Raw genomic sequence first — 27,764 nt, 5'->3', positions numbered from 1 at the left:
CAAACTCCTCATTTCCTTAAGCAATATTGAGTGCACCCCTTTATGATTCTGGATCATAGTGTTATTTGGTCCAAAAAGTGTCATGTCTTCGATATCAATTTGAAGAATAACAATGACATCAATACATTTTTTTGTTTCCTTTGGTAGGCATTGGAAGTTATTAGGGAGCTTCAGAACCATTTCCCTATCAAAAGATCCCCTATGAGATTGCGTCTTGTTGTGCCAGAGAAAAGCTTTTCTACTCTCATGGAGAAACTCGGTGATTGGAATGCTAATATTACTTCAAAGGATGAGTCTGGAAATGAGCCATCTATTGTAAGTAATATGGTTAGAAACTACATCCGTATTAGCCTTTGTTATACATGTTTTACTGAGTCACTTACTTTTAACTCCTTTATTTGAAATTCACTGGACATTCTTGGTTACTGTTCCATTATCATTTTGGACCTTAAACCATGTCAAATTGAAATGTAAGTGCACCTAGGTGTTAGGGTAAAATAGCCAATTACTTAAATGCTATTAGGTTCATTTCTATCTTTGTATTTCGAACTTTAGGATCGAATACTAAGGGCTAACACTGTTCTTAATAGTGAGGTTTTATGCTCTCGCACAACTTATTTATTATAATAAAGGATGATGTATAGGATCTACCGATCAAACATAAACGTCAAATTTGTCTGTTTGGTTCCCCCCTGTCAAGTGCTATTCATTCTAACTCTAATGCAATCCTCAATTGTGAAGGTTTGCGAGTTAGAACCTGGCCTTTTTCGTGATTGTGATGCCATGACGAGGAGCTTGCAAGGGAGGTTGGAAATACTTGCTGTATCAGTACACATGGAAGGGGATGCTCATGTCAGCCAGTATGATACTGAAGAATTTATTCCAAATTCATCGAAGGAGCCAGACTCAGTTGTTCAACTCGGCGAGGGGTTGTACAAGCAAGAAATTTCTGCTGGGGATAGTCGCGGCCAAGAACAGGCCAAGCAGAACAGATGCAACACCTGTGATGCTGCACTGGGAGATGCTAGGCAATACAGAGAACACTTCAAATCTGACTGGCACAAGCACAACCTAAAGCGAAAGACAAGGCAACTTCCTCCCCTAACTGCAGAAGAATGTCTAGCAGACTTGGAACTGGGAGATTCAAAGGGCGATCTCAAGGAATATTCGTTTTGAAGAAATGCCATGGTTGAGGTGTGTGAGTATATAGATATCTGCAAAAGGAAAGGAATAGAACAAACTTGAATTATCATATAGAATCCTTTCTGGATTTCATCTAAGCGTGCCAATGTATTATGATATTATTGTTACACAACAACTGGAACTGAGTCTCTAATACATTGCAGCTTTTAGATTATGTAATTATGCATTAAGCTTAAACCACCGGTTGGGATTTAGCGAACACCAATACTAATACAGATTAGAGGAGAGTATAAAATAACGTGCTTAGAAGATAGATAGATACTTTCTCATGCGGGCGGAGGAAATCGAGGGGTAGCAATCAGCCACAGGGCCAATTTTCTGGACGCCGTCGCCCCAAACGTCTCCTCCATGTTCAGCTCCTCCGGCCTCATCCCGCCAGGCAGCTCCCAGTCGAAGCAGAGGAGCATCTGCGCCAGCGCCAGCTCCATGGTGGCCATGGCGAACTGGTCCCCGGACATATCCTCCTCCCGCTGCCGAACGGCACGTACTCAAGGTACGTCCCCTTGTAGTCCGTCTCACTCCCGGCGAACCTCTCCGGCCAGAAGCTCTCCGCGTCCTCCCAGTACTCCGGGTCCCTCCCCATGGCCCACGCGTTGATCAGAACTCTGCTCCCTTCCGGAATCTTGAATCCCATCACCTCGCAGCTCTGCTTTGCCACCCTCGGCAGCAGCAGCGGGATCGGTGTGTGCAGCCTCAGCGTCTCCTTGATCACCATCTTCAAGTAGCTCAGCTTCTCCACGTCGCCGTCTTCTACTCTTGCCTTGCCTTTCAGTGCCTCCCTCACCTCGATCTGTGCTTTCTTCATCACCTCGGGATTCCTCATCAACTCCGACATCGCCCATTCCAGAGTCGTCGCTGTGGTATCCGTGCCTCCCACGAACATATCCTGGAATGTATATGATTAATATACAGTTCAGATTCAGCACAGGGATGAGATTTGATTGTTGATTCAGACCACTATACAGGCTTTGATGTTGTCGAATGTGATGGGGATTTCCTGGTCGCCCTGCTCTTTAATCCTCAGAAGCACATCCATCAGGTCCTCCTCTGCTGGGTTGCTCTTCTTCTCCGCCTGGTGCAGCTTGATGATCTCATCCGTGATTTTGTCGAGCCGTCGTCGGATTTGCCAGAACCGCGAGGTTGTTCCGGTGAGGACGTCTAGGAATTTACAGGACGGGAAGGAGTCGACGATGCTGAATCCGGTGAGCGTTTCCATCAACTCCCTCACCGTCGGGAGAAAGCCGTCGTATTTCTTGCCGACGGAGGATTCGGTGATGATGTTGCTGCTCAAGGTCAAGAGTTTTTCGCTGATGTTGACTGGAGATCCGGTGGGCATGTTCGTCATCAAGTCGAGTATGTTGCGCTCCCTTACTGCGGCGAAGGACTTGACACGGCGCGCGCTGAGCATCTCGACGATGCAAACCTTCTTCATCTGGCGCCAGTAGGGGCCGTAGGAGGAGAAAGCGATGTCGGTGCAGTCGTAGAGGACGATGCGGGCGACGGCTACATCCGGGCGGTTGGCGCAGTTCACGTCGTGGGTTTTCACGACGGCCTCTGCTGCGGCACGGGAGGAGACGACGACGACGTCGACCTGGCCGACCTTGAGGAGCATGACGGGGCCGTGGACGGCGGCGAGGTCGCGCAGCAAGCGGTGGGTGGGCTTGCCGACCAGGTGGTGGAGGTGGCCGACGAGGGGCAACCGCCAAGGGCCGGGAGGCAGAGGCGGCTCCGGGGAGAGTACTTGCCTGAGTTTAGAGTCGGACCGTCGAGTCTTGAGCAGGAATTTGAGTGCGAGGAGGAACAAGAAGGCTACTAACAGTAGTTGGGGAAGAGTTTGGAGCTCCATCTCCATGGTCGACAGAGTGTCTTCGGAGATTGATATCTTTTTTGCGGATTCCACAATCGTGAGTTGGGTTTCTTATAAACAATTCCTTTCTAAAATCTTTTAATTTGTAGAAAAAGGTTAAATCGCCAGAGCTTCGGGAGTCGACTTGGCAATAGTGGCAGCAATAGTAACGCGTACAGTTGAGACAATCATCGAGGCATTCTACCTCATTCAGAATCAATCGTAAGTTTAGTGATAACAATATCTTTACAAGGAATTATCTGTGCCATGGATGTCCCCGGATAGTGCAACGGTAGTACATCCAGATTGTAACTCAGGGATCTGTTTCGATCCCCAACTATGATGACATCTGGATAGGCCGCCGTATACGCTTCCCGATTTACCTGGTGGTCGGTGGGAAATTTTCGTGGGACCGGACCGACCACCCTCAGAGATGTGGCTACTGGGATTATCAATTTTTTTTTATCTGTGCCATGGATGCATTTCTAAAATCTTTTAATGATCTTTACGTCTTCGCCATTCTCAGCTAGTTTATATATTAATTACGTGTTGATCTATCTGGTACAAAATTTGGCTATAAAAATATAAATTTACTGAATCACGTAATCAAAGTTTCAAAATACCTAAATCAAGTACTAATATTTCAAAATTCTTAAATCACGTGTTGATCTATCCAGGAATTATATGTGCCACGGATTTTATCTTGATATTTAACTATAATTTGTATTAGCACAATAAAAAATATCATTCATCTAATAAAAAAAATATAATCAAGACTATTATTTGACAATGATTATTTAAAATGTTATCAGAATCAGCAAACATCAAGTTAAATGCAATATGATCAACATATATGAGTCTATTATTATTTACAAGTTATATGAAGAGCAATCAAAAGGAAGGGCAAAGATAAGATCATATATTTGTATTATTAGCGCTTTCTAATGGTGAATGGTAAAGACAATGACTACGGTATGTGTTCTTGTCTATTCAGATATGAGACTGTTGCTGAAGGCAAAAGGAGGAGGAGGAGGAGATAATGATTATCTGTCTCTGTCCTCTTGAGTTTTATTTTCAGAGAGGTTTGCGACAAAGATCGATGTCGATGTCGTAGAGTACAACTGATTATACCCTATGACAACTCACATTATGTGATGAAGAACGATTAGATCCTATAACAATGGTCAAGATTCTCTCTCTCCTTCTTACCTTTCCCTCCCTTTCCCTCACCTCCTCCCAAACGAAGCATTATAAGATCTTTCAACAAATTCCAAAAGGATACACGTTAAATTTCAGAATTCATCAAAATTTCATTATTCTTACCAAGCACATCTAATTTCAATTTTACTCATACCAGCTCTCTTTCTTTTCTCATCTCCTTTTAGATATGCAACCTCTTTTATCTTTTTTTAAAATTAAATTAAAAAAAATTAATTTAAATAACGTTTAAAATTTAATAAATAATATTCTAAATATCTTTATTTTAATTTTAATAAAAAAATTAAAAAAATATAAAAATAAGTTAATAAAAAATTAAACATATATTATTTTATTTTATAATATCTTCTATTTTTAATATTTAATTATAAAAAAATAAAATATAAAACTAAAATTGATAATGAGAACTAATTTTATTAAAAAATAATAAAATAAAAAATAATTTTGACGTTGACTTCGGAAGACCCAGAGAGGGTTGATGCTAGTATTGAATTTTTAAAAATCAACATCATAACTTAAATATCAATATCGTTGTGGTGTTATTATTTAATGGTATGAATTTTTAAACACCAACATCACTACTTAAACACCAACACCACTGTGGTGTTGATTTTTAAGATTCAGCATCAAAGTCGTACTAGTGTTTAAACATTAGCATCACAACTTAAACACTAGTACTATTGTAGTGTTGATTTTTAAAAAATAATATATTTGGACTATGGAACATTGTGTTGAGTCTGGTAGCTCCGGGAGTACGCAAACTGATATGTATCGTCGAGGCTAGTGTTCGACACTATCTCCGTAAACGATATTGCTCCGCTACGGTGCTAACGGATAGCAGCAACTCATTCCCAAGATACAACGACGATCGCCTCGGAATAGTAGCACTCCAAATTCCGAGACCGGCGAACCTTCTCGTAGGCTTCTCGGACTCTTTATGCAGAGGATGCTCGAATGCTATGCTATGGATTGCAAAGATTGAATGAGATGAGTTTCCAATAGAAAGGGGATGTATATATACTTGGTGAAGAGGTAAGTATCCTTTGGTGAGGGCTGATCTGGATCGTTCATTTTGAAAGGGTATAACCCTTTAAAAATCTTTTAATCTCAGCCATCAGATTTGAAGAGTTATAACTCTTCAAATGACTTTTGATCTGATCCATTGATCTGAAGAGTTTTATCTCTTCATATTTATAATATGATCTCATCCGTTGGATCTGAAGAGATTTAACTCTTCAGCCTAACTTGATCTCAACCGTCAGATTTACTCTATTAATCCGACGCTTCAGATCAAACCCCCTCATCAATGGTCAGATTATGACCCAGAGCCATCAATGCTCCAGATCGCATCCACTGCGATCTATTACCATCTTCGATCCGACGGTCGCCATCTGTCTGTCCAGTCAGTGCTCTCTGTACAATCACGCGCCATGCAGGCACTGCCACCTGGAGCATAAATAAAAACTCCTCAGCTCCTCGCGACGACGCAAAGTGCAAAGTGCAAAGCCTACAAAGCGCACGTGCGCACGTGCGCACGTGCGCACGTGGCGGGTGGTGGGCTCACAGGTGCGAGCACCTGCTCGCCCATGGGTAGAGAGCACCTGTGCTTTTTGTGTTAACTCTATTAACACAGCAACACATATAAGGAAACTTTAGCTTGCGCCGGTTAGCGATGTGGGACTAAAACCCCATCTTTTCCTTAACGTTATTTTGGACACAACTTTAGCCAATTAATTTCTCATTCACCCGTAATTGGTTTTGAGCAAATTAATAGTCTAGATTTATCTACGCGAAACATAGATTTCGATTTTGAAGTCATATCAGACTTCCAACGATCAATGGCACCTTAATTTTGCCTTGCAAAATCATATCCAACACATTGTAGACACCCACAGAAATTGGAATGGATCCAATCAAGACTCTCTAAGTCTATCAATAAGTTTTGAACGAAACTCATTTTGATTGACCTAAGGATTTTGGATTTCTAAAAATTTACTATGAAATGGATGAAGATAAGTACAATGAAGGTATTTATGGTGTGATTTTAACATCTTTACAATAAGTTATGAGTAAAAATTAATAAAAAAATAAAATTTCTTTTGAATATCTAAAAAGGCCTTAAACGATATTTTTTTGACTCAAAACATAGGGCATTACAAGTTTCACTTGATAACAAATGTAGATCTATGAATAAGCATCGATTCGGTGCATAGATCCTCCCATTCTAATATTTGAATAAAAAATTATAACCTCTAAAAGTAAACATTTAGCACATATACATAATTTATCATAACCTAGCATGGACACCATATATACCTCCTATACACTAACCTCTCCCATCTCACTGTAAGTTTTCAAAAATCCAAATCCGTAGGTTCATCAATGAATTTCAATTAAAATTTATTGATGGGCTTAGAAAGTTCTGATCGAGCTCATTCCAACTCATGTAGATGTTTACAGTGCCTAGGTGTCCAAATGTACCCTCCGTTATCACCGTAACGAATTTTCAATATTGCTTAAAAGGTTTAGAAAGTTTCAGACTTTATGTTAAGTGGCATAAATCTATAACTTTGTGTAAGAGACTCAGGACTAGGATTTTTCATCATATCTTCTTTCTACACACTTACCTCTTCCATTTCATTGTAAAATTTCAAAAATCTAAGTTGTCTAAGTCTATCAATAGGTTTCAGTCAAAATTTATTGATGTAACTAAAGAGATTTGATCAGATCCAACTCCTATGAGTTTATTAGGTTAACTTGAGTCCAAATAAGCCTTAGTTTACTATTTTAAGGCTCTCCCACCAATCTTCAAAATGATTTGAAACTTTTAAAATACTATGGTGCTGGTTTCCAAACAACAACACTACTATGGTATTGATTTTTGAAAACTAACACCACAGTATGTGAGCAAAACCAACACTGCGGTGTTGGTTTTAAAAACTAGTACCACAATCTGTACTAGTTGGCACACGATCATAACTTTACCTACGTGTCTTAGGATCATGATTGAATACCATATATATTTCCTATATACATACTAACATCACTCATCTCATTACAAGTTTTTAGAAATCTAAATCCCTTAGGTACATCAATGAGTTTCGATTAAAATCTATTAATGGACTTAAAGAGTTTTGATCGGGCTCAAACTAATTCATATAGGTTTTTGTAGTGCCCAGGAGTCTAAATGTGCCTTCCATTATCATCGTAAAGAATTTCTAACATTGCTCAAAAGGTTTAGAGAGTTTCAAATTTTGTGTCAATTAACATGACTTTGTGTAGGAGATTTAGGGCTAGAATTTTTCATCATATCTTCCTTCTACACACTCACCTCTTTCATATTATTATAAAATTTTAAAAAACTAAGCCGTCTAGATCCATCAATAGGGTTCGATCAAAATCCATTGACAGACCTAGAGAGCTTTAATCGGACTCATTGTAACTCCTATGGGTTTATTAGATGAATCTGAGTCTAAATGAGCCCTAGTTTAATGTTTTAAGGCCCTTCCGGTAGTCATCAAAATGATTTAAAACTAAAATATTGTGGTGTCCATTTTCAAAGAACAATATTGTTAGTACCGATAGAATCAAAATATCTCCACAATGGTATGATATTGACAGACCATTGTAACTCCATCAATAGGGTTCGATCAAAATCCATTGACAGACCTAGAGAGCTTTAATCGGACTCATTGTAACTCCTATGGGTTTATTAGATGAATCTGAGTCTAAATGAGCCCTAGTTTAATGTTTTAAGGCCCTTCCGGTAGTCATCAAAATGATTTAAAACTAAAATATTGTGGTGTCCATTTTCAAAGAACAATATTGTTAGTACCGATAGAATCAAAATATCTCCACAATGGTATGATATTGTCCACTTTGGGCCTAAGCCCTCATGATTTTGTTCTTAGGCTCTCCCCAAAAGACCTCATGCTAATGGAGATATTTTCCATCCTTTTAAACTCATGATCTTTTCCATGTGCTTTAGATGTGGGACTATGTTTGTACCTTTGCAACCCAACAAGTAATACTGTGATGTTGATCTTCGAAAATCAATACCATAGTGTGAGACGCATCAACATTGCGGTGTTGGTTTCTAAAGATCAACAACACTGTGGTGCTGGACTTAAGAAATCAACGCGAAAGCTATTTTCATTTATTTTTAATTATTTTTATTAATAAAATCAATTCTCGTTATCAATTTTATTTTATTTTTTAAATTATTTTATAATTAGATATTAAAAATAGTATATATTTAAAAAATAAAAATATTTTTAGTTTTTTATTAATCTATTTTTATATTTTTTAATTTTTTATTAAAATTTTAAAATAAAAAAATTTAGAAAATTATTTATTAAAATCTAAACGGTATTTAAATTAATTTAATTTAATTTAAGAAGAAAAAAAAAGAAAAGAAATATTGCATGAAAAGAAGAAGAAAAAGTTGCATGCATAAAAAAAAGATAAAATTGAAATTAGATAAATTATGAATGAAACGTCTGGAAACGGCATTTTGACTGCCGTCCCCGTTTCCGAAACGGTGGGAAACGTTTCCATCCGTGGAAACTTACAAGAAACGGCCAATGGGGGGCCAGGCGCCGCGATCGCAGAGGTTTTCATCACAGCCAACCCCTGGCTTCTCCGGTGGCTTGGTGAGAAGAGCAGACACCGGCGCATCGAGAGGAGGAAGAACAGGTCTAAATAAACCTAAATCAAAATCCAACACTTACCTCAAATTGACGCCCAATCAAGCCTCCTCACGAGCTCTCCGATCCGGCGATGCCGTGTGCGGTCGGAAGCAGTAAGCGGCGTCGATCGACTCTTTGAGGCGGTGGCGATCGGCGTCGAAGGCGGCAGCGAGCAGGGCGGCGGCGGCGATCACAGCGAGGGCAGAGGAGGAACGTGAGGAAGGAAAGAAGAAGAGAAGAGGGGACGACGCTTCCTTGGTTTCTACTCCGGCGTCGACGGTAGTCACGCGTGCGTGCGTCAGCGGAACAGGGGAGGCTGGCGGCGAGAATCGCGATTGGGAGTCGGGAGAAGAAGTTAGGTTACGTAGCTTTATTAATTTCTTAATGTTAAAGGGTTTGGGTTTAAACAGTTAATTCATTAATCCATCCACTATCAATTAAACCCATTAAACCTCTTAATCCTAAATAAATTATGATTTGATTGATCAAACCCCATCCATATTAAGTTTATTTAATTAATCCCTCCTAAATTAAAGTTAAGGCTATTTAATTTTAGGTCTTCGACACTGTAGGTCTTCGACGTTTCCAAAAATCGGAAACTTTAACTATTGCCGTTTCCCGTTTCCGTTTCCACGTTTCCCGTTTCCCGTCTCCAAGTTTCCAGACAGCATAGCCACATCTAAACATAAGAATATATATAAAACTGACCGTGTATCCTTAAAAATTTTATTAAAAAATTAATTAACTGATAGTTATAAAAGGAAGTAAAAATATTTTATAATACTCTACATTTTTAAAGTCAAGGTCTAAATATTGATTAAATTTAGTTTGGAGTTTAAATCTTCAAAATTTATTTTTGATAGAGTCCTAATGAGAATGTCTAACAGATATGGTAATATAATTATTTTCTCTTTTATCTGAATGTGTTTCATTTTGTCGTGCTGGATTGAATTTTTATAATATTGATAGTAGAACATCTGCATTGACTCTTTAATAACAATTCTTAATTAGTTTATGGGTTTTTATAATCATATCATTGTTGTAAATTTAACTTTTGTATTAGTTTTTGACATAATAGATAATTTCTTGCTATGTCATATAATTAAGATACTCAAAGGTGAGTTATTAATTAAATTAAAATAATTTTAATTAATATTTAAATAGTTTTTTTATCAATATTAAAATAATTTTGATTATAATTACTTAATAATTTTAGATTTATGAAGGTAATCTAGGCCATGCAGGGTGCCTTTTAATATATTTTTAAAATAATGCACCTCTTTTAATGATTAAAATAAAGATCTCATTTCAACATTAACTCCACCATTGGAACCTACTAATGCAGTAATTGAAGAGAAGCATTAACTCTGCCTCCATTGAAACTAGCAATGGAGTAATCGAAGAGACAGTCTATGAATACTGCTTTTGTATAAATAGACTGACTCTGTAAATTGTAAAGGATACGTTTTCTTGAATAAAATTCTTTTTCAAATTCTGCTATCTTTGATATGGTATCAGAGCATACTTTGATTTAAATTTCTTCCCTTTCTTCTTTCTACTCTGCAGCTTCTGAGCATTTCTCTTCTCCCATCCATGGCTGGTGCTTCTATCACAACCGAACAACTCTTTGAGCTGTTCAAGGCCATAACCAGGGATTCTCATGCTGAATCATCTTCCTCCTCGATTCCTCTTCACTACAAGATTCTGCCAACTGAGACTGGAGAAATACAACTTACAACCCAGCTGCTCAACTCTACTAATTACTCTGCATGGTCTCGACAGGTCCAAAGAGCACTTTCTATTCGAGACAAAGAAGCTTATATTATGGGCGAGCTTCCAGCACCTGAGAGTTCTGATCCTCACTACAAATTTTGGCACAAATGCAACAATCTGATCGTCACATGGCTGCTTCGGTGCATTGAACCAAATATTGCTGCATCCATCCCTGATAATGCCACAGCTTACGAAATCTGGACAACACTGCAACGACGTTTCACAAAATCGGACGACACTCGGGTAGCTCATCTTCAACGAGAACTTGGTTCACTCACACAAGGGTCCCTGTCCGTAGATGAACTTTTTGTGAAATACAATGCATTACTCCAAGAATATAGCATCTTCCGACCAGTCCCCCAATGTTCTTGTGGAAAGTGTGATGACTCTTGCTTCAAGTTGTTTAGAGAGCAAAGAGACAAAGACAACCTATTCATGTTTCTTACTGCTCTCAACTCAGAGTTCAACATCACCAGGTCACAAATACTGAATCAAAAACCGCTTCCATCCCTAGATGAAGCTTATCACTTGGCATATCAGGAGGAACAAAGGCTTAAACAACCCGTGCTGCCACTTCCAGTTGAAGCATCTGCCCTCCTCGCTCACAAATCTGGAACTCCTCGCCACAATAACGGTGCTGGACCTTCTCACCCCAATAATAGTGCTCCTACCAAATACTGCACCAACTGCCATCGCACAAATCACAACGTTGAGCAGTGCTACCTCCTCATCGGTCTTCCACCTAACTACAACAAAATCAAGAAAGGGAAAGGAAAGTTTCATATTTCAAAACCTTCCCGTACTCACAATGTCATTGTAACTGCAGGCATGACCCCTGGTGGCAATGATGATGAGATTCTTTCATTATCACGAGGACAGTTGAAGCAACTGATGCAAAATGGACAGAACTCATCTACACTTGCTGCGACTGACTCAACCACTCCCAATCCTGAGAAAACATAAAATTTCGCTGGTAACTCTTTCTTCTTAGAATCACATACACACAAAGCACATTTAATTCCAAAGGATACTTGGATAATTGATTCAGGGGCTAGTGAACATATGTGCTCAAATTTTTCTCTATTTTCTTCTACAAAAACTATCACAGCTCGTGTCCAATTTCCTAATGGTAATGGAGCACCTGTGACTCACATTGGACAAGTTACCCTTGGTCCTAATTTAATACTTAATGATGTTTTATATATACCAAGTTTTACAGTAAATCTGATTTCAGTTCATAAATTGCTTATCAAGAATTTGATTCAACCACATTTCTTTCCTAATGCCTGTTTTCTTCAGGAATTGTCTTCCAGAATGATGATTGGGAAGGCTGAGCAAAAACATAGTCTATACCTTCTACAGCAACCACTCATCACTAATTTTACTTTCGATTTGCAATATGTGAACAATTTTGCTATATCTAAAACTTTCATGTCTAATTCTGTTTGCTTTGATTTATGACATTTTCGGTTAGGTCATACATCTCATCGTGTTATTCCTTACATTTCTAAAATTTATCCATCAATTCATAGTTATCCAAATAAGATTTGCTTGACTTGCCCCAAGGCAAAGCAGAAAAGATTACCCTTTACAGAGCATGTTGATGCAATAAACTTGTTTGATCTAGTTCATATGGACACATGGGGTCCATGTCACACTCCTGCTATAGGTGGACAACGGTTCTTCCTCACCATCGTAGAAGATCATTCACGAGCCGTTTGGACATACCTTATGCATCAGAAGTCTGAAGCGCCAAAAATACTGCAATCTTTTATCAACATGGTCCCTGTTCAATTCCATAAGCAGATTAAAATCATCCGATCTGATCAAGCAAAGGAATTCAACTTCTTTGACTATGACCAACAAGGAATTGAGCACCAGAAATCTTGCGTGGAGACACCTGAGCAGAATGGAATTGTGGAAAGGCGTCACCAACATCTTCTCAATATGGCTCGCGCACTATTATTTCAATCCAATCTGCCGAAGAAATTCTGGGGCTATGCCATACTCACAGCAACACACCTAATCAATCGTATACCTGTTCAGCGACTCCATTTCTTGACTCCATATGAAAAGCTCACTGGAAAAGCACCAAAATATGACTACTTACGGGTCTTTGGATGTCTGTGCTTCGCCTCAACACTAAAGCGCAATCGCACAAAATTGGATGAACGAGCCCGACGTTGCATCTTCATTGGTTATCCAGCCGGAATAAAAGGATACACCCTCTATGATATTGAAACTGAAGAGATTTTTGTCTCCCGAAATGTCGTCTTTCACGAAGATGTTTTCCCCTTTGCTTCAGAATATATTTCTCGTCTGAATGCCCCTCCTGTAACGAACCTTCCAGAAATCAACAATCTCAATGGGCTCATTGAGGAATTTCTACCAACAACTGATAAGCCCGAAACTGCCAATACAAGTCCAGCCCAACTAGCCAAGACAACTCCAACCCAACCAGAAATTTCCTCTCAAGATGCGGACAGTGAGCACATTGAAGATCAATCTGCAATAACTGAGAATCACGTTGACCAAGAACTTACTCTTGAAACAACAACGGAAGATGTTGCAGACCTTAGACCTCGATCTCAACGAATTCGACAATTACCCAAATATTTGAGCATCTATCAGCATGATATATCTGATCCACAAGCTAATCACAGCATGACTTATCCCATTCAAAATTACTTGAGCTCCGTCAGATTGAGTCCTTCCTATGCAGCTTTTACTTCAATTCTTTCTACAACTATGGAGCCACAATCTTATGAGGAAGCAACACAACACGCTGAATGGATATCTGCCATGGAAGCTGAATTAGCTGCGCTCGACGCCAATCACACTTGGAAAGTAGTTTCTGTGCCAAAATCAACGCACACGATTGGCTGCAAGTGGATCTTTAAGGTGAAAATGAATGCCGATGGAACCATAGAACGACATAAGGCACGCCTCGTTGCGAAAGGTTACAGCCAAATCAAGCACTTCGATTATAAAGAGACTTTCAGCCCCGTTATCAAGCATACTACAGTCCGACTATTCTTTGCCCTTGCTGCGTCACAGTCATGGTTTCTCCGGCAACTTGACGTCAACAATGCCTTCCTCAACGGAGATCTTACCGAAACCATTTTCATGGATTTACCACCTGGCTATCCATCTACAATCTCATATTCTAGTCAGGAGAAACCAGCTTGCCAACTCACCAAAGCATTATACGGCCTCAAACAGGCCTCTCGGCAATGGAACTCAAAATTCTCAGAGATTCTTCTTCGATATGGCTTCCAGAAGAGCCCTGCTGACCATTCTCTTTTCATATATACTAACGGTGATCTGTTCATTGCCCTTTTAGTATATGTTGACGACATTGTGGTTGGCAGCACCTCTGAAACAGCTCTTGGAACACTTAGTTGGATATCTTGGAGGAGAACTCAAGCTCAAAGACCTTGGTGTCCCACACTACTTCCTTGGTCTAGAGATAGCCCGATCGAAGAAAGGGATTGTCCTATGCCAACGAAAGTATACATTAGACCTTCTTCATGAGTATGGTTTACTTGGCGCAAAACCATTTCGAACACCACTCCAAAGTAATCATCATCTTCATTGTTCTGATTCAGAGAAGATTGATCCTACCACATACCGGAAATTAGTGGGTAAGCTCATCTATTTAACATTTACTCGACCTGATTTATGTTATACTGTGCAGGTTTTGTCCCAGTACATGAGCCAACCCACCATCGAGCATTTTAAAGCAGCACTCCGAGTGTTACGGTACTTAAAGGGATCCCCTGGATGTGGCGTTTTCTACTCTAGCATCTCACCTCTCACAATAAAGGTCTATAGCGACAGCGATTGGGCAAAGTGTCAAGATACTCGACGCTCTGTTTCAGGATACTGTGTGTTTTTGGGCAATAGCATTATTAGCTGGAAAGCAAAGAAGCAAAATTCTGTGGCCAAGAGTTCAACCGAGGCTGAATATCGAGCCATGTCCACAGCAACATGCGAAGTCCTTTGGGTTCTGAATCTGCTACGGTCCTTCCATATCCCACATGATGTTTGTGTCCCACTGCTGTGTGATAATAAGTCCGCCATTCAAATAGCTGTCAATCCAATCCAGCATGAACGAACAAAACACTTCGACGTGGATTGGCACTTTGTGCGTGAACAAGTTGAACGCCAACGAATCCAAGTTTTATATGTGAGCTCTCAATGCCAATTGGCGGACATACTCACAAAAGGTTTAGATGCCAACCAACATGAATGGATTATGGTCAAGATGAGTATGATTAACATCCATTCTCCTCTTGAGGGGGCATGTCAAAATGCAACGTTCACTTAACCCACCATTGGAACCTGCTAAAGCACAGTAATGCAGAAGAGAAGTATTAATTCTACCTTTATTGAAACTTGCTAAGGGAGTAATCGAAGCAGACAGGCTATGAATATTGCTTTTGTATAAATAGACTGGTTCTGTATAATGTAAAGAGAAGAGTTTTCTTGTAATAAAATTCTTTTAGGACAATTTATCTGCTATCTTCAATCATGCTCCGTGGATAACAAAAATACTCTTATCAAGATATATAAGAGTAGAATAAGAGTATTTTTTTGCCCTCGGAACATAATTTAGTTGGTTAGTGCGAGTTTTGTCGAAATGGATAAAGATTGAATCTCGACGAAACTGAGAAAATGCCTTCCTCCGTAGGATTTAGGATTGAGTTATAGTATTAAATAAAAAAAGTTTAAAATACAAATTTAAAAAATATATTTACTGATTCATGTGTTAAAAATTCTTTCGGATATTATGTCGTGTATAATCGTGTATTTTAAGACAGGTAGGATATATATAAATTTTGCTATGTTTCTTGAATCAAAATAAATTATTTGAACAAGTAATTAAAAAAGAATTCAGCCCAAAATTGTATACTAATTTGAATCGAAGTAGCATTTTAACACCATTTTTTATTTAATATCAAACTATAATATCTTTGAGCTATAAATTTTAAAAATATTAATATAAATTTAATAAATAATACTTATCCCACCTCAATCCTAAACCCTAAAATATCATAATTTCCTTCACTTTTCTAGATAGTTCCACAAATCCGTCTAACGGGATCGTCTCTCGAATCCAACGGCCGAGATGGTTCCGAAGCTTCTCGAGCTGAACCGAAAAGAAAACTCCTTCTCCCATAAAACCTCGTCCGCCTCCCCTTGCGATCTGCGTCGCCGGCGGAGGGACGACTCTCGCGACAGACCAAGGCCTATCCTCTCGAATCCCACCGGACCCAGGTCTCCAGACTCGCGTTTGAGGTGAGATTTTTGCTCCCTTTCCTTCTCTTGGTGAGGTCTTGTGCTCGGTGTTTGCACGGCCTTCTACCTTGATCTCTTGTAGAGTCTGAGCAGACGCTTGAGCTGGTCAGCCTTCAGGGTTTTGGTTTAGATCCTTTTCCTAAACTTTCTTGACCCCAAAACAAATGAATTTTTTGTTTATTGGATATATTTTTTTGGAAATGTTTGTGGCTTGTTTATAATTCTAAAAGTTACAAATTTTTTGCATTTAATTGCAGAGGGGATTGGTGCTTGAACTTAGTAATGAAATCGCTGCTCGTTGTGTAAAATGAAACCAATTTAGCGAATATATTACTCAGTAATGTTGCTTGGCTCAGTAGGAAACGTTTTTGCACTTTATTTCTTTTTTGATTTTTAGTATTGAGCCACCTTTTCTGCTTCTGTCGTGCGAAATTTGAATATTTTGATGGCGGACTGATGTTACACTACTAGAGATCCTTCCATGAACCACAAAAATAAATAAATAAATGTGCAAATCATTCCTGGACCACTAGATGCCGCTGTCAATCTGATTTCATATGTTTTTAGATGATCCTTTAAACAATGTTGTTGGAAATTTTAGAATTTCCCCCTTTATTTTTGAGATAATATGATGTTATGTTTCTCATCAGCAGATAATGGCTTCAACTTTCTACGCAATGTCTACTTTTGGTGCTATTGCTTCTCGTGGAAACTTTGGAGCAGACAAGAAGTTAGCTTCTAGACAGAAGTTTTCTTCTCTTGCTTCTATATCACCTAGTTTAGTCATCAGCAGCAGGAGGCAAAGCTTCAGTTCTCTGAGAAGAGACAACTTTAAGATTAATGCTATGGCAAAGGAATTATACTTCAATAAAGATGGCTCAGCAATTAAAAAGTTACAAGTATGTTATGTGGATATTAAATATTTCCAACTATGTGTCTTATTGAGTCCCAAATATTTCCAACTGTTTCTAATACTCCATTCTGGTGTCATCAGACTGGCGTAAACAAGCTTGCTGATCTTGTTGGGGTTACTCTTGGCCCAAAGGGCAGGAATGTTGTCTTGGAAAGCAAGTATGGATCACCTAAGATTGTGAATGATGGTGTTACAGTAGCAAAAGAGGTAGGAAATCCTTCACATGATGATACCTAACTTATCATGTTACTCTCCGCACTTTGTTTGATATAGTGATTATTAACTCATATCCCTGCCTTATGATGATTCATTTCTGTGAATTTCATATTTGATTTTGCTTTTTCCTGACAACTTGTGTATGATATGACGTGCTAATATCATGTTCCATGTTTGTTAAGGTGGCGTGGCCTATGCTAGTTAATATTTTCTGTATTTTTTGATACAGAAGTCTCTCCTTTCTCACTACTTTTTAACCTCTCTTGAAGACAAACAAGCCATGCAATATTTTCTTGCTAAATTTACATGGTCCTTTGCAAGGATATAAATGTCATGTTGGGAACTCATGCAGTCTCACAGTTGCAAGAGAAAGAAATTATATTGGATGGTATACTATGCAATACTGCTTGCTTCATGGAAGAATGTACCTTCTGATATATACATGCCACTTAGTTGTTGGCCTTTCTGGATTGATACATCTGAATAGGCAACATTGGGTGGTGCAATTTTATTTGTGCTGCTTGAATTCCATGGAAATGATTTTGATTGGTGTGTATTGGCAGCATGACTGACTGTCTCTGTAGCAGATTATTCTGCCCATAATATTATAGTTGCTACCCTTCACAAGTGGAATCATCACTTTTTCCACTTTGGAGCAGACAAGAAGATAGCTTCCAGACAGAAGCTTTCTTCTTTTGCTTCTATATCACCTAGTTTAGTCATCAGCAGCAGGAGGCAAAGCGTCAGTTCTCTGAGAAGAGACAACTTTAAGATTAATGCCATGGCAAAGGAATTATACTTCAATAAAGATGGCTCAGCAATTAAAAAGTTACAAGTACGTTATGTGGATATTAAATATTTCCAACTATGTGTCTTATTGAGTCCTAAATATTTCGAACTGTTTCTAATACTCCATTCTGGTGTCATCAGACTGGCGTAAACAAGCTTGCTGATCTTGTTGGGGTTACTCTTGGCCCAAAGGGCAGGAATGTTGTCTTGGAAAGCAAGTATGGATCACCTAAGATTGTGAATGATGGTGTTACAGTAGCAAAAGAGGTAGGAAATCCTTCACATGATGATACCTAACTTATCATGTTACTCTCCGCACTTTGTTTGATATAGTGATTATTAACTCATATCCCTGCCTTATGATGATTCATTTCTGTGAATTTCATATTTGATTTTGCTTTTTCCTGACAACTTGTGTATGATATGACGTGCTAATATCATGTTCCATGTTTGTTAAGGTGGCGTGGCCTATGCTAGTTAATATTTTCTGTATTTTTTGATACAGAAGTCTCTCCTTTCTCACTACTTTTTAACCTCTCTTGAAGACAAACAAGCCATGCAATATTTTCTTGCTAAATTTACATGGTCCTTTGCAAGGATATAAATGTCATGTTGGGAACTCATGCAGTCTCACAGTTGCAAGAGAAAGAAATTATATTGGATGGTATACTATGCAATACTGCTTGCTTCATGGAAGAATGTACCTTCTGATATATACATGCCACTTAGTTGTTGGCCTTTCTGGATTGATACATCTGAATAGGCAACATTGGGTGGTGCAATTTTATTTGTGCTGCTTGAATTCCATGGAAATGTTTTTGATTGGTGTGTATTGGCAGCATGACTGACTGTCTCTGTAGCTGATTATTCTGCCCATAATATTATAGTTGCTACCCTTCACAAGTGGAATCATCACTTTTTTGTCCATTTGATGGCAAAACAATTCGATAATTGATGCTTTATCCTTGTTTGATATTTATTACGTTATGTGATATTGATCCTTTGTAACTCCAATTGAAAATAGGTTGAGCTGGAGGATCCCGTCGAGAACATTGGTGCCAAACTAGTAAGGCAAGCGGCTGCCAAGACTAATGATTTGGCTGGGGATGGGACAACTACATCTGTTGTTCTTGCTCAAGGAATGATCGCTGAAGGTGTTAAGGTGCACCATCCTAATCAAAGTCTGTAGCAGCTTGTGGATTAATTGCCCAAGTTGGTCACTTATGTGTACCTCTTGCAGGTAGTCGCAGCAGGTGCAAATCCTGTTCAGATTACCCGTGGTATTGAAAAAACTGCCAAAGCTCTAGTTGCTGAACTTAAGAAGATGTCTAAGGAGGTAGGCTGAGCTTTTTGTCAGATTGTATCAGCCATCACCAATGTGAAATCCGACTAACTAGAAGTTAAGTTAGCAATGATATAACTAGTTTGAATTATTCAATCTTGTGATACAGGTTGAAGACAATGAACTTGCAGATGTTGCTGCTGTTAGTGCTGGTAACAATTATGAAATTGGCAATATGATTGCTGACGCAATGAGCAAGGTTGGGAGGAAGGGTGTAGTTACTCTTGAAGAAGGCAAAAGTGCTGAAAATAATCTCTATGTTGTTGAGGGTATGCAATTTGATCGTGGATATATTTCCCCATACTTTGTGACTGACAGTGAAAAGATGACTGCTGAGTATGAGAATTGCAAGGTTAATCTCATCGCGAGTATATATATATATTTTTGTCATGGAAAGCTAATGCAGGTTTGCATTAACTTATATTTTGTATTTTCAGTTGCTTCTTGTTGACAAGAAGATCACAAACGCAAGAGATCTTATCAATGTCTTGGAAGATGCTATAAGAGGGGGGTACCCAGTAGTCATAATCGCAGAGGATATTGAGCAAGAAGCTCTAGCAACTCTGGTTGTGAATAAATTACGAGGAGCATTAAAGATTGCTGCACTTAAAGCCCCTGGATTTGGGGAGCACAAAAGTCAGTACCTTGATGACATTGCAATACTGACAGGAGGTTGATTTATTTGCTTTCTTCATATAACTCAGCTACCATATATTCTGCTTGCAATGCATATTCTTTCGAAAATTCTTATCTGATTATGTTTATGTAGCTACTGTGATCAGAGATGAGGTTGGCCTTTCCCTGGATAAAGCTGACACAGCGGTCTTGGGTACTGCTGCCAAGATTGTGCTTACTAAGGATTCGACCACCATAGTCGGTGATGGGAGTACGCAGGAGGAAGTCAATAAAAGAGTTGCACAGATCAGAAACCTGATTGAGGTTGGATTCTAGGGAAACAATATACTTTACTTTCTAAATTAGTAAGTGCTTTTAATAACACAGGCCGCCGAGCAAGAGTATGAGAAGGAAAAGCTCAACGAGAGAATAGCAAAGCTATCTGGTGGCGTTGCTGTCATTCAGGTTGGCTGAGAGCTGAAGCTTGTTTTTAGTGGCTTCACGCCTATATGGCCTCAGTGTTTGACTGGGTTATTTTGCTTTGCTTCTCAAACTCGTGCAGGTTGGAGCACAGACCGAAACAGAACTAAAAGAGAAGAAATTGAGAGTTGAAGATGCTCTGAACGCTACGAAGGTGAATGTTATTGCTGTTCTTAGTATGCTCTATGTTTAAGATTGTATTCTAATCACCTGTTGTGCTTTATGTTCAGGCTGCCGTCGAGGAAGGTATTGTAGTCGGTGGCGGTTGCACTTTGTTGAGGCTTTCACTGAAAGTTGATGCCATCAAGGAGTCTCTTGAGAATGATGAGCAAAAGGCAAGCATTCCTCCTGCATAGAAATGCTTCATTCATGTGCACGGGCAACACGAATCGTGCCAAGGTCTTCTATGCTAAATCGTTCCTCGCGATACAACTTGCAGGTTGGGGCAGATATAGTTAAGAGGGCTTTGAGCTACCCTCTGAAGTTGATTGCTAAAAATGCTGGTGTCAACGGAAGTGTAGTCACCGAAAAGGTATGGAACCCATTGACATCCCAAGCTATGTTTCCCTGCATTTGGTTAAACTGTACTGGATTTTATCATCTATCACTTTAGGTTTTGTCCAATGATAACTTCAAATTTGGTTACAATGCCGCGACCGGCAAATACGAGGACCTGATAGCTGTGGGTATAATCGACCCCACCAAGGTTTGTTTCTGTTCGATTCTGTTTTGCGATACGCGCAACATTCTATATTACTCTCATTGATACACACAAATGCAATTCTTGAAACAGGTTGTGAGGTGTTGTTTGGAGCATGCTGCTTCGGTAGCGAAGACTTTCCTCACTTCCGACGTCGTGGTCGTCGACATCAAGGAACCGGAGCCGGCGCTGGCGCCGGCAGGGAACCCAATGGACAATTCAGGTATTCAACACTGAAACAAGATTTGAAACAAGTTGTATGATCTCCTTACGAGTTGCTTGCTGGCAGGTTATGGCTACTAAACAGAGGAAGAACAACGCAGGGATCGTATACATGCTGAAAGACGGCTTGGTTTGAGAACCAGTTTGGGCAGAGGAAAATTGTTTTCTTCAGAATGTCGATTGCTAGATCTTTTATATTTGTTTGACAATTAGATTGTGTTGTTGGATTCGTTGGATTAGATTGTGTCGTAGGACCCACCTGTTCGTCCAATCAGAAGCTAGGGGAAAATCCCGGAAAGGAAACGAGCCGTCAGCCGTATCTCTCGCTGAACGGGCAGGGACAGGATTCCGTCCAATCCTTGTACGAATCTCGATTCGGGCAGGGCCATCCGTCAGCGTCGATGAACCGGAGCTGCTCCATTCGACGCTTATGATGCGAATTGTAAAGCAAGCTTATTTGTCTCCTTGGAGGGGAGCAGTGCCTTATTTCCATAAAAGACCTCGGCTCCGACCTCCGGATTCCCGACCGCCGTTCAATTCCTCCTCTTCTAGGGTTTCTCTTTCCCACCTAATCCCTCTTCTTAAACCCTAACCCTCCCTCCTATTCTTCCGTGATCTTTTGCGGTTTAGCGAGGGAGGCATGAAGGGCGCTGGAGGAGACTGGGGCGGCGCCCCTGCGAAGGAAGCCTCCGAGACGACGGCCAACGAGGTTCTGAGTGGCGGTGCCCCGCCCCCGTTCCTGAGCAAGACGTACGAGATGGTGGACGACCCGGCGACGGACGCCGTCGTGTCGTGGGGGCCTGCCAACGACAGCTTCGTGGTGTGGAATACCACCGAATTCGCCAGGGACCTCCTACCCAAGTTCTTCAAGCACAACAATTTCTCCAGTTTCGTCCGCCAGCTCAACACCTATGTACGCTTCTTCCACTGATTCTCTAATCATCTGATTTTGATCTCGAAATCTTCTATATTGAACATTCTTCTTGAGAAAATAAGAAGAATCGATTGGTATAACTGAAAATAAGAAAGTAATACTAACTATCATCTCCAGATTGTAAAGTTTGGTTCGCTAAAGTTTTTTAACTTAATTAAAAGGAAGTTGAACGCTCTCCTATCTTGTGTTAATGATGGGAATTTTATTCTATTTTTCTGTTTAAATTTTAGTTTGTTGAAGTTATGATTGTACCTTTGAGTTTCTTGTTGGCAGTCCTGGTATTGGTAGTTCTTTCCTTGCTAGGTTGTTTATACTTGGTCAAGGCACTTAAGGTGTGTTAGGTAAATCCTGTTTGGCTTCCTAAGGAAATAAAGGTGCAAGTGTCGAGTTGCTCATGTAATTTGATATTTTGGGCATTTGCATGAGTATCTTTCAACTTCCTTTTGAAACCAAGTAATGAAATGTGATCGAAGTATATTGTAATCTTACTTCCACCAATTGAAAACCTTTAATTGAAATATTCAGGCTAAAACATCTTATAACATAAAAAACATCACTTGAACGTTCAAGTGAAAAGTGCCTGATATACAATTCATCACATCCTAATGCCTGAAAATATTTGGATGAAAATTTACTTTATGATCATTAGTATTTTATGAATTTATCAAAAGTAAAGATTTACTATGATTATGAACCAAGTATGAATTAGAGTTTCAAGTCTTGCATGTGTGAGGTATAAGCAGGTAGGAGCAGCTCAATGTCTAGAAAGCTCGTTATCTCATTTGTATTATCTGAAATTTTGGGTATCAACTGGTAGTGGCAGCTCAATGTCTAGAAAAACTTATTATCTTAATACTGTATTCTGTATGATTTTGGTCTTGTCTGGACCTTGCCCAGAGAATGAGGACCAACTTATCCATGACCGCTGTCATGAGGATCTATAATTCACATTGGACAAACTTAGACCTTGAGCGGTCCACCATCTAAACTACTAATGGGAATGGGTGAGTCAAATACCAATAGGACAAATGGACATCTGGAATATACATTTAGGTATGGTGTTCTATTCGGTCTACTAAAATGTAACCCTAAAGATTATATGTATGGTAGTCTTGAGCTTGATTCTGAAAACTGTCTTGTACTGGCCAATGCACATTCCAACATTTCTAAACCTATCAGAGTGTAGCAGTTGAATTATCAAAAGTGTTGTTAAAGTTTTTTTTTGTTTTTATCTTCTCTTTATATATATGTCACCACTTCTCTCTTTATGTTATTTATTCTTTGTTCCCCATTACAATATTGCCTCTGCACCTTCTCTTATATTCTCTTGCTTGTCGTTCTTTTCCTGTTCGTTTTGTCGCACTATCTTTTCCTGCATGACATATAATGTGCCATTATATTTATCATTTGACTGCAATATTTGACATAGGCCAATATTGAATAATAGGTTTGAGAATGTCAAGGGTTTTCTTTCAGTGTTTTGCAATGCGTTTATTGAGTTCATCACATCTCTAAGTTATTTTTCCCTGTAAATAGTTAGGTCTTGTTTTCTGATAGAATGCTTTTGGAGTTACCATTATAACCTATTCTTTTTAATGCTTCTCAACTCTTTGATTTAATTGATGACTTCTACTAGTTTTATTCTTTCCTTATCTTCTCTTTTTGTTATTCTTTGAACTATGGTGAGAAACTTAGAACTAAAGGTTTTAAATAGAGATAAACTTGACTATGCGAAATCTTGTTTTAAAAATAAAAAATTCATGTAACAACTAAGATAGATGGACATGAAATTTTTAGATATTTTAGTTTATTATTCAATAAGAAAGATATGATAAAAATATTATTATTAGGACAAAGAGTGGGTGATTGAGATAGAGAGAAGCCTTGGAAGTCTTTAGTCATTTGCTCTTTTAGGATAATGGAAATCATGCAAGTCTATGGCACATTTTATCCAAAAACAATTAGATTTACTTCCAACAGATTATAAAACGAGAGGAAAAAAATTAGTAAATTTATAGTAGGTTGAGTTGAATTAATTAGAGTGAAATTCTTAATGGGTAGTGACAGAACAAAGGAAACTCTAGTACTGTAATAAAGTAGTTAATTGAAGCACAACACCATTGTGCTTTCAATGAATAATTAGAGCGAAAGGTGTAATAAGAAGACTAAAGCAAACTCTAGTTAATGAAATAAAAAATGATTTAATGCATACGAGATTATTCTCTCCTCAAGTAAACCTTTATGCTATGTTTACTTGGAGGTGCGGAAAGAGAAACTGCGGAAAAGTTTCCCTTGCATGCATGCATCCTTCGTTTACCTCTCGAAATTTTTAGGAAGAGAAGGAAATTTGATCCATCAGCGGATCATTTTCTCCTCAAAACTTGTCACCCCGAAATCGGGCGGAACGCGATGGACGGACAAAAAAAATAAAAATAAAAATAAAAATTCACTCCGCTTTCGCACCGCACCCGATTCTTCTCTTCTTCTCCTCCGGCGCAACCGATTTTCTCCTCCTCTGCGCCGGCGCACCTGATTCTTCTCCTCCTCTGCCGCCGGCACACTCGATTCTTCTTCTTCTTCTCCTCTGCCGCCGGCACACTCGATTCTTCTTCTTCTTCTCCTCTGCCGCTGGCACACTCGATTCTTCTTCTTCTTCTCCTCTGTCGCCGTCCCCTGCTTATGGGAGTCCCAGCCCGGAACCCCCAAGCACACCAGCTCCGCCGCCACCCTCCCTCCCCTCACTCCTCCCCCTTCCTACTTCTACCGCACCGGGAGCAAGCCCGTCGACGAGAAGCCCTCCAAGTCCCGATTCATCCACGCCGTGCGACCTGCAGGCGACCTGGAGGGCCGCGGCAGCGCGCGGGAGGCAGAGGAGGAGACCTGGATCGGGCACACGCCAGTCTGGGAAGCCAGGCCCGGAGGGGATCGCCAGGGCGAGGAGCACGCGGAGGTCCGAGGGGAAGGAAAAGGCGAGGTCGGCCTCGAGACGGGCGAGCTCTAGCTCGGAGAGCCCCGGGCAGAGTGGGACGGAAGCGGCGCGGAGGTTGGATAGGACGGCCTCGGTGAGCGGGTGGAGGGAGAAGGTGCCGAGGCGGCGAGCAGAGGTGGATGCGGCGTGGGAAGAGGCGGCGCGGGCGGAGAGCAGAGGTGGATGCACGCGTCCTCTGTTTACTCTGCGCGGAGGAGAAGACCGCGGAGATTTCCTTTCTCTTCCCCTAGGGATTTATTTTCCCTAAGGATTCCTTTCTTTTCTTCATCCGTTGTATGAAGTAAACATAGCATTAATGTTCATCATTGTGAATAAGACTATTCTTGATATCCAACTGATAAAGGGGCCATTGAAATATGACTGAGAAGGTGAGGAGCAATTGAACTAAAGGAAACTTCCAATGTTGCATACTTTGTTGCTGCATTAGTAATATAGCTACTGTTTGAGACTTGGGAGGAGCCTAACCAGATTTGGTCAATGGAAAATAATTTTTTCTCTCTTGAGTATATAATAGAATAGGAATATATATTCAATGCAATAGGTGTTTCTCATTTCTATTTTTAGTGTGCAGAAACTATGTAACTGACAAGAAACAGTATACATTTAAGAGCAAAATTTCCTGTTATCTAAAAATTTTTCTTATCACACTTTTGAAAAGGGATAAATCTGATAGGTCTAAATAACTAATACTTAGGTTGATGGGAAAAACAACTACACTAGATTAAAAAGGAACATTTATTTTATTGGAATTTGCATTTGGGTTGATTCTCTGAATGAAACATAAGAACAGTTGCTGGAATTAATCATGAATAGCATGGCTAGCAAATATGATGTTAGAATATTAGTTGCTTGGGATTGTTATGTTGTCGTTGGGAACCTAGGCTTCCTGTTTAGAATGGTTGTTATCTGGGTTTGATTTAAATAGTTTATGCATTTAGCTGCTAACTTTTATAAGTTCTTGGTTCTTGTTCAACCTTGTAGGGTTTTAGAAAAGTTGATCCTGATCGATGGGAGTTTGCCAACGAAGGTTTCCTGAGAGGGCAAAAACATTTGCTGAAGATGATCAATAGGAGAAAATCAGCTCATGCACATAACCAGCAGCAGCAGCAGCCCCAAACACAGAATACAATTGAGGTGGGAAAATTCGGTTTGGAGGAGGAGATTGAGTGGCTTAAGAGAGACAAGAATGTGCTCATGCAAGAACTGGTTAGGCTGAGGCAGCAGCAGCAAAGTACTGATCAGCAGCTAAACACCTTGGGCCAGCACCTCCAAGGTATGGAACAGCGCCAACAACAGATGATGTCATTCTTGGCAAAGGCCATGCAGAGCCCTGGATTCCTAACCCAGTTCGTGCAGCAAAATGACAGCAATAGACGCATTGTGGGAATAAATAAAAAGCGGAGATTGCCTAGGCAAGACCAGCTGGATGTTGAAAACACTTTGCAGGATGGTCAAATAGTTAAATACCAACCCTTGATAAACAAAGCAGCAAAAGCAATGTTGATGCAGATTCTAAGATTTGACACACCACATAGGTTGGAATCTTTAGGAAACTCCCAGAATTTCTCGATTGACAATTGTCAAGCCCCTCCTGAAGCTTTTGATAGCAGAAGTCCACTAAAGAGGATATCAGGAGTTACACTGTCTGAAATGCCAACAAGTTCAAGCGAGTTCTCTTTACCTACTAGATCTGCATACTCAGCATTGCCCTCATTATCAGTGCCATCTAAAATTCAATCTTCTAGTGTACCAAATATCACTCCAACTGAAAAGCCTAAAATGAATTTGCCAGGGTCTGTCAATCCGAACCATACTAACATTGGTGTCTCACAACTTTCTCAAGTCTCTTCCATGATTCCAAATGGACTTAATCGTAGCTATGTAGGACAGAATGAAGGAAGCATTCCTATGAATCCTATTCCAGATTTCATGGATGAGTTGCCAGAAATTGAGATTGATCAGCTTGCTTCTGATGCTAATATGGACACATTGAATGATGCCGAGAAGCTTCCAAGCATTAGTGATCCTTTCTGGGAACAATTCTTGACAGACAGCCTATCCTTGGGAGATGCTGAAGAGGTTGATTTAGGCATACATGAACCTGAGGAAGCAACGCTAGGGTCAGGGAATGGTTGGGACAGTACTCATAACATGAATCACCTCACAGAGCAGATGGGGAATCTCACCTCAGACCAATAGGTAATGCTGAAGATAGCCTACATGAATCTGAACTTTCTCAAAGTCTGACCATTAGTAATGGTTTGATGCAAGTTAGCAACCGTGATCATAATCCTGCTTTTGATAAGCTGCCTAGTTTCCTGCTTATCAGTGAGTCAAGAGGTATGCGAGAGTGTGTTTTTAGTTTGTATAATTTTTAGGTAATCAACCTCTTTACTCTTGCAGCTGAAGAATAGTCTGCATAATTTAAGATATCATAATTCCACTAAAGTTGATCCAATCTTCTCTAACATCATCTCTCTTTATCTATCTTGAGATTGATAACTGCATGAAGGAACATCTGAGGTTGGTTGCTCG

At 39.7% G+C, this 27,764-nt stretch overlaps 4 protein-coding genes and 1 pseudogene across 6 annotated transcripts; 4 read left to right on the top strand and 1 right to left on the bottom strand.

Annotated features, from left to right (window-relative positions):
* The first annotated feature begins 146 nt into the window (after positions 1–146).
* Positions 147–1,318, top strand: LOC141846063 (uncharacterized). The gene is made up of 2 exons (XM_074734050.1): positions 147–315; positions 742–1,318. The coding sequence occupies exons 1-2, from the start codon at positions 202–204 to the stop codon at positions 1,174–1,176; spliced, it is 549 nt and encodes a 182-aa protein (XP_074590151.1). The 5' UTR covers positions 147–201; the 3' UTR covers positions 1,177–1,318.
* Positions 1,319–1,325: 7 nt separating this feature from the next.
* LOC141846062 (premnaspirodiene oxygenase-like) lies at positions 1,326–3,114 on the bottom strand (annotated as a pseudogene).
* A 7,434-nt stretch (positions 3,115–10,548) lies between these two features.
* Positions 10,549–11,691, top strand: LOC141846499 (uncharacterized). Its single transcript, XM_074734540.1, has one exon. It carries the CDS (start codon positions 10,549–10,551, stop codon positions 11,689–11,691), a length of 1,143 nt encoding a protein of 380 aa, XP_074590641.1.
* A 4,260-nt stretch (positions 11,692–15,951) lies between these two features.
* LOC141846815 (ruBisCO large subunit-binding protein subunit beta, chloroplastic) lies at positions 15,952–21,550 on the top strand. Of its 3 annotated transcripts, XM_074734880.1 has the most exons (15): positions 16,686–16,734; positions 16,765–16,777; positions 17,900–17,993; positions 18,089–18,214; positions 18,972–19,109; positions 19,188–19,283; positions 19,399–19,641; positions 19,727–19,961; positions 20,059–20,228; positions 20,292–20,369; positions 20,467–20,538; positions 20,615–20,719; positions 20,824–20,916; positions 20,998–21,090; positions 21,178–21,550. In XM_074734880.1, exons 1-15 carry the CDS (start codon positions 16,686–16,688, stop codon positions 21,319–21,321), a joined length of 1,749 nt encoding a protein of 582 aa, XP_074590981.1. In that variant the 3' UTR covers positions 21,322–21,550. The 3 variants fall into 3 exon arrangements, with proteins under 3 accessions (XP_074590980.1, XP_074590981.1, XP_074590979.1); XM_074734879.1 differs by lacking the exons at positions 17,900–17,993; positions 18,089–18,214 and adding exons at positions 15,952–16,029; positions 17,024–17,149 and having other exon boundaries at positions 16,683–16,928; XM_074734878.1 differs by lacking the exons at positions 16,686–16,734; positions 16,765–16,777 and having other exon boundaries at positions 17,828–17,993.
* Positions 21,551–21,606: 56 nt separating this feature from the next.
* On the top strand, positions 21,607–27,570 carry LOC141846816 (heat stress transcription factor A-1-like). Its single transcript, XM_074734881.1, has 2 exons — positions 21,607–22,219; positions 26,211–27,570. The coding sequence occupies exons 1-2, from the start codon at positions 21,947–21,949 to the stop codon at positions 27,426–27,428; spliced, it is 1,491 nt and encodes a 496-aa protein (XP_074590982.1). The 5' UTR covers positions 21,607–21,946; the 3' UTR covers positions 27,429–27,570.
* Positions 27,571–27,764: the final 194 nt, after the last annotated feature.

The sequence above is a fragment of the Curcuma longa genome, chromosome 15 (assembly GCF_044706935.1).
Source record: "Curcuma longa cultivar G26 ecotype Majalengka, Jawa Barat chromosome 15, ITB_CL_G26_1.1, whole genome shotgun sequence".
NCBI lineage: Eukaryota > Viridiplantae > Streptophyta > Magnoliopsida > Zingiberales > Zingiberaceae > Curcuma > Curcuma longa.
This window is presented reverse-complemented; position numbering and strand designations above follow the sequence as displayed.

Excerpts from the sequence above, each read along its gene's own strand:
- LOC141846063 (XM_074734050.1), top strand. The coding sequence starts at position 202 with ATGAGATTGCGTCTTGTTGTGCCAGAGAAAAGCTTTTCTACTCTCATG. Across the intron at positions 316-741 it reads CTGGAAATGAGCCATCTATT|GTTTGCGAGTTAGAACCTGG; the intron begins GTAAGTAATATG and ends TCAATTGTGAAG.
- LOC141846499 (XM_074734540.1), top strand. The coding sequence starts at position 10,549 with ATGGCTGGTGCTTCTATCACAACCGAACAACTCTTTGAGCTGTTCAAG.
- LOC141846815 (XM_074734879.1), top strand. The coding sequence starts at position 16,686 with ATGGCTTCAACTTTCTACGCAATGTCTACTTTTGGTGCTATTGCTTCT. Across the intron at positions 16,929-17,023 it reads CAGCAATTAAAAAGTTACAA|ACTGGCGTAAACAAGCTTGC; the intron begins GTATGTTATGTG and ends TGGTGTCATCAG. Across the intron at positions 19,284-19,398 it reads TTAAGAAGATGTCTAAGGAG|GTTGAAGACAATGAACTTGC; the intron begins GTAGGCTGAGCT and ends CTTGTGATACAG.
- LOC141846816 (XM_074734881.1), top strand. The coding sequence starts at position 21,947 with ATGAAGGGCGCTGGAGGAGACTGGGGCGGCGCCCCTGCGAAGGAAGCC. Across the intron at positions 22,220-26,210 it reads TCCGCCAGCTCAACACCTAT|GGTTTTAGAAAAGTTGATCC; the intron begins GTACGCTTCTTC and ends TCAACCTTGTAG.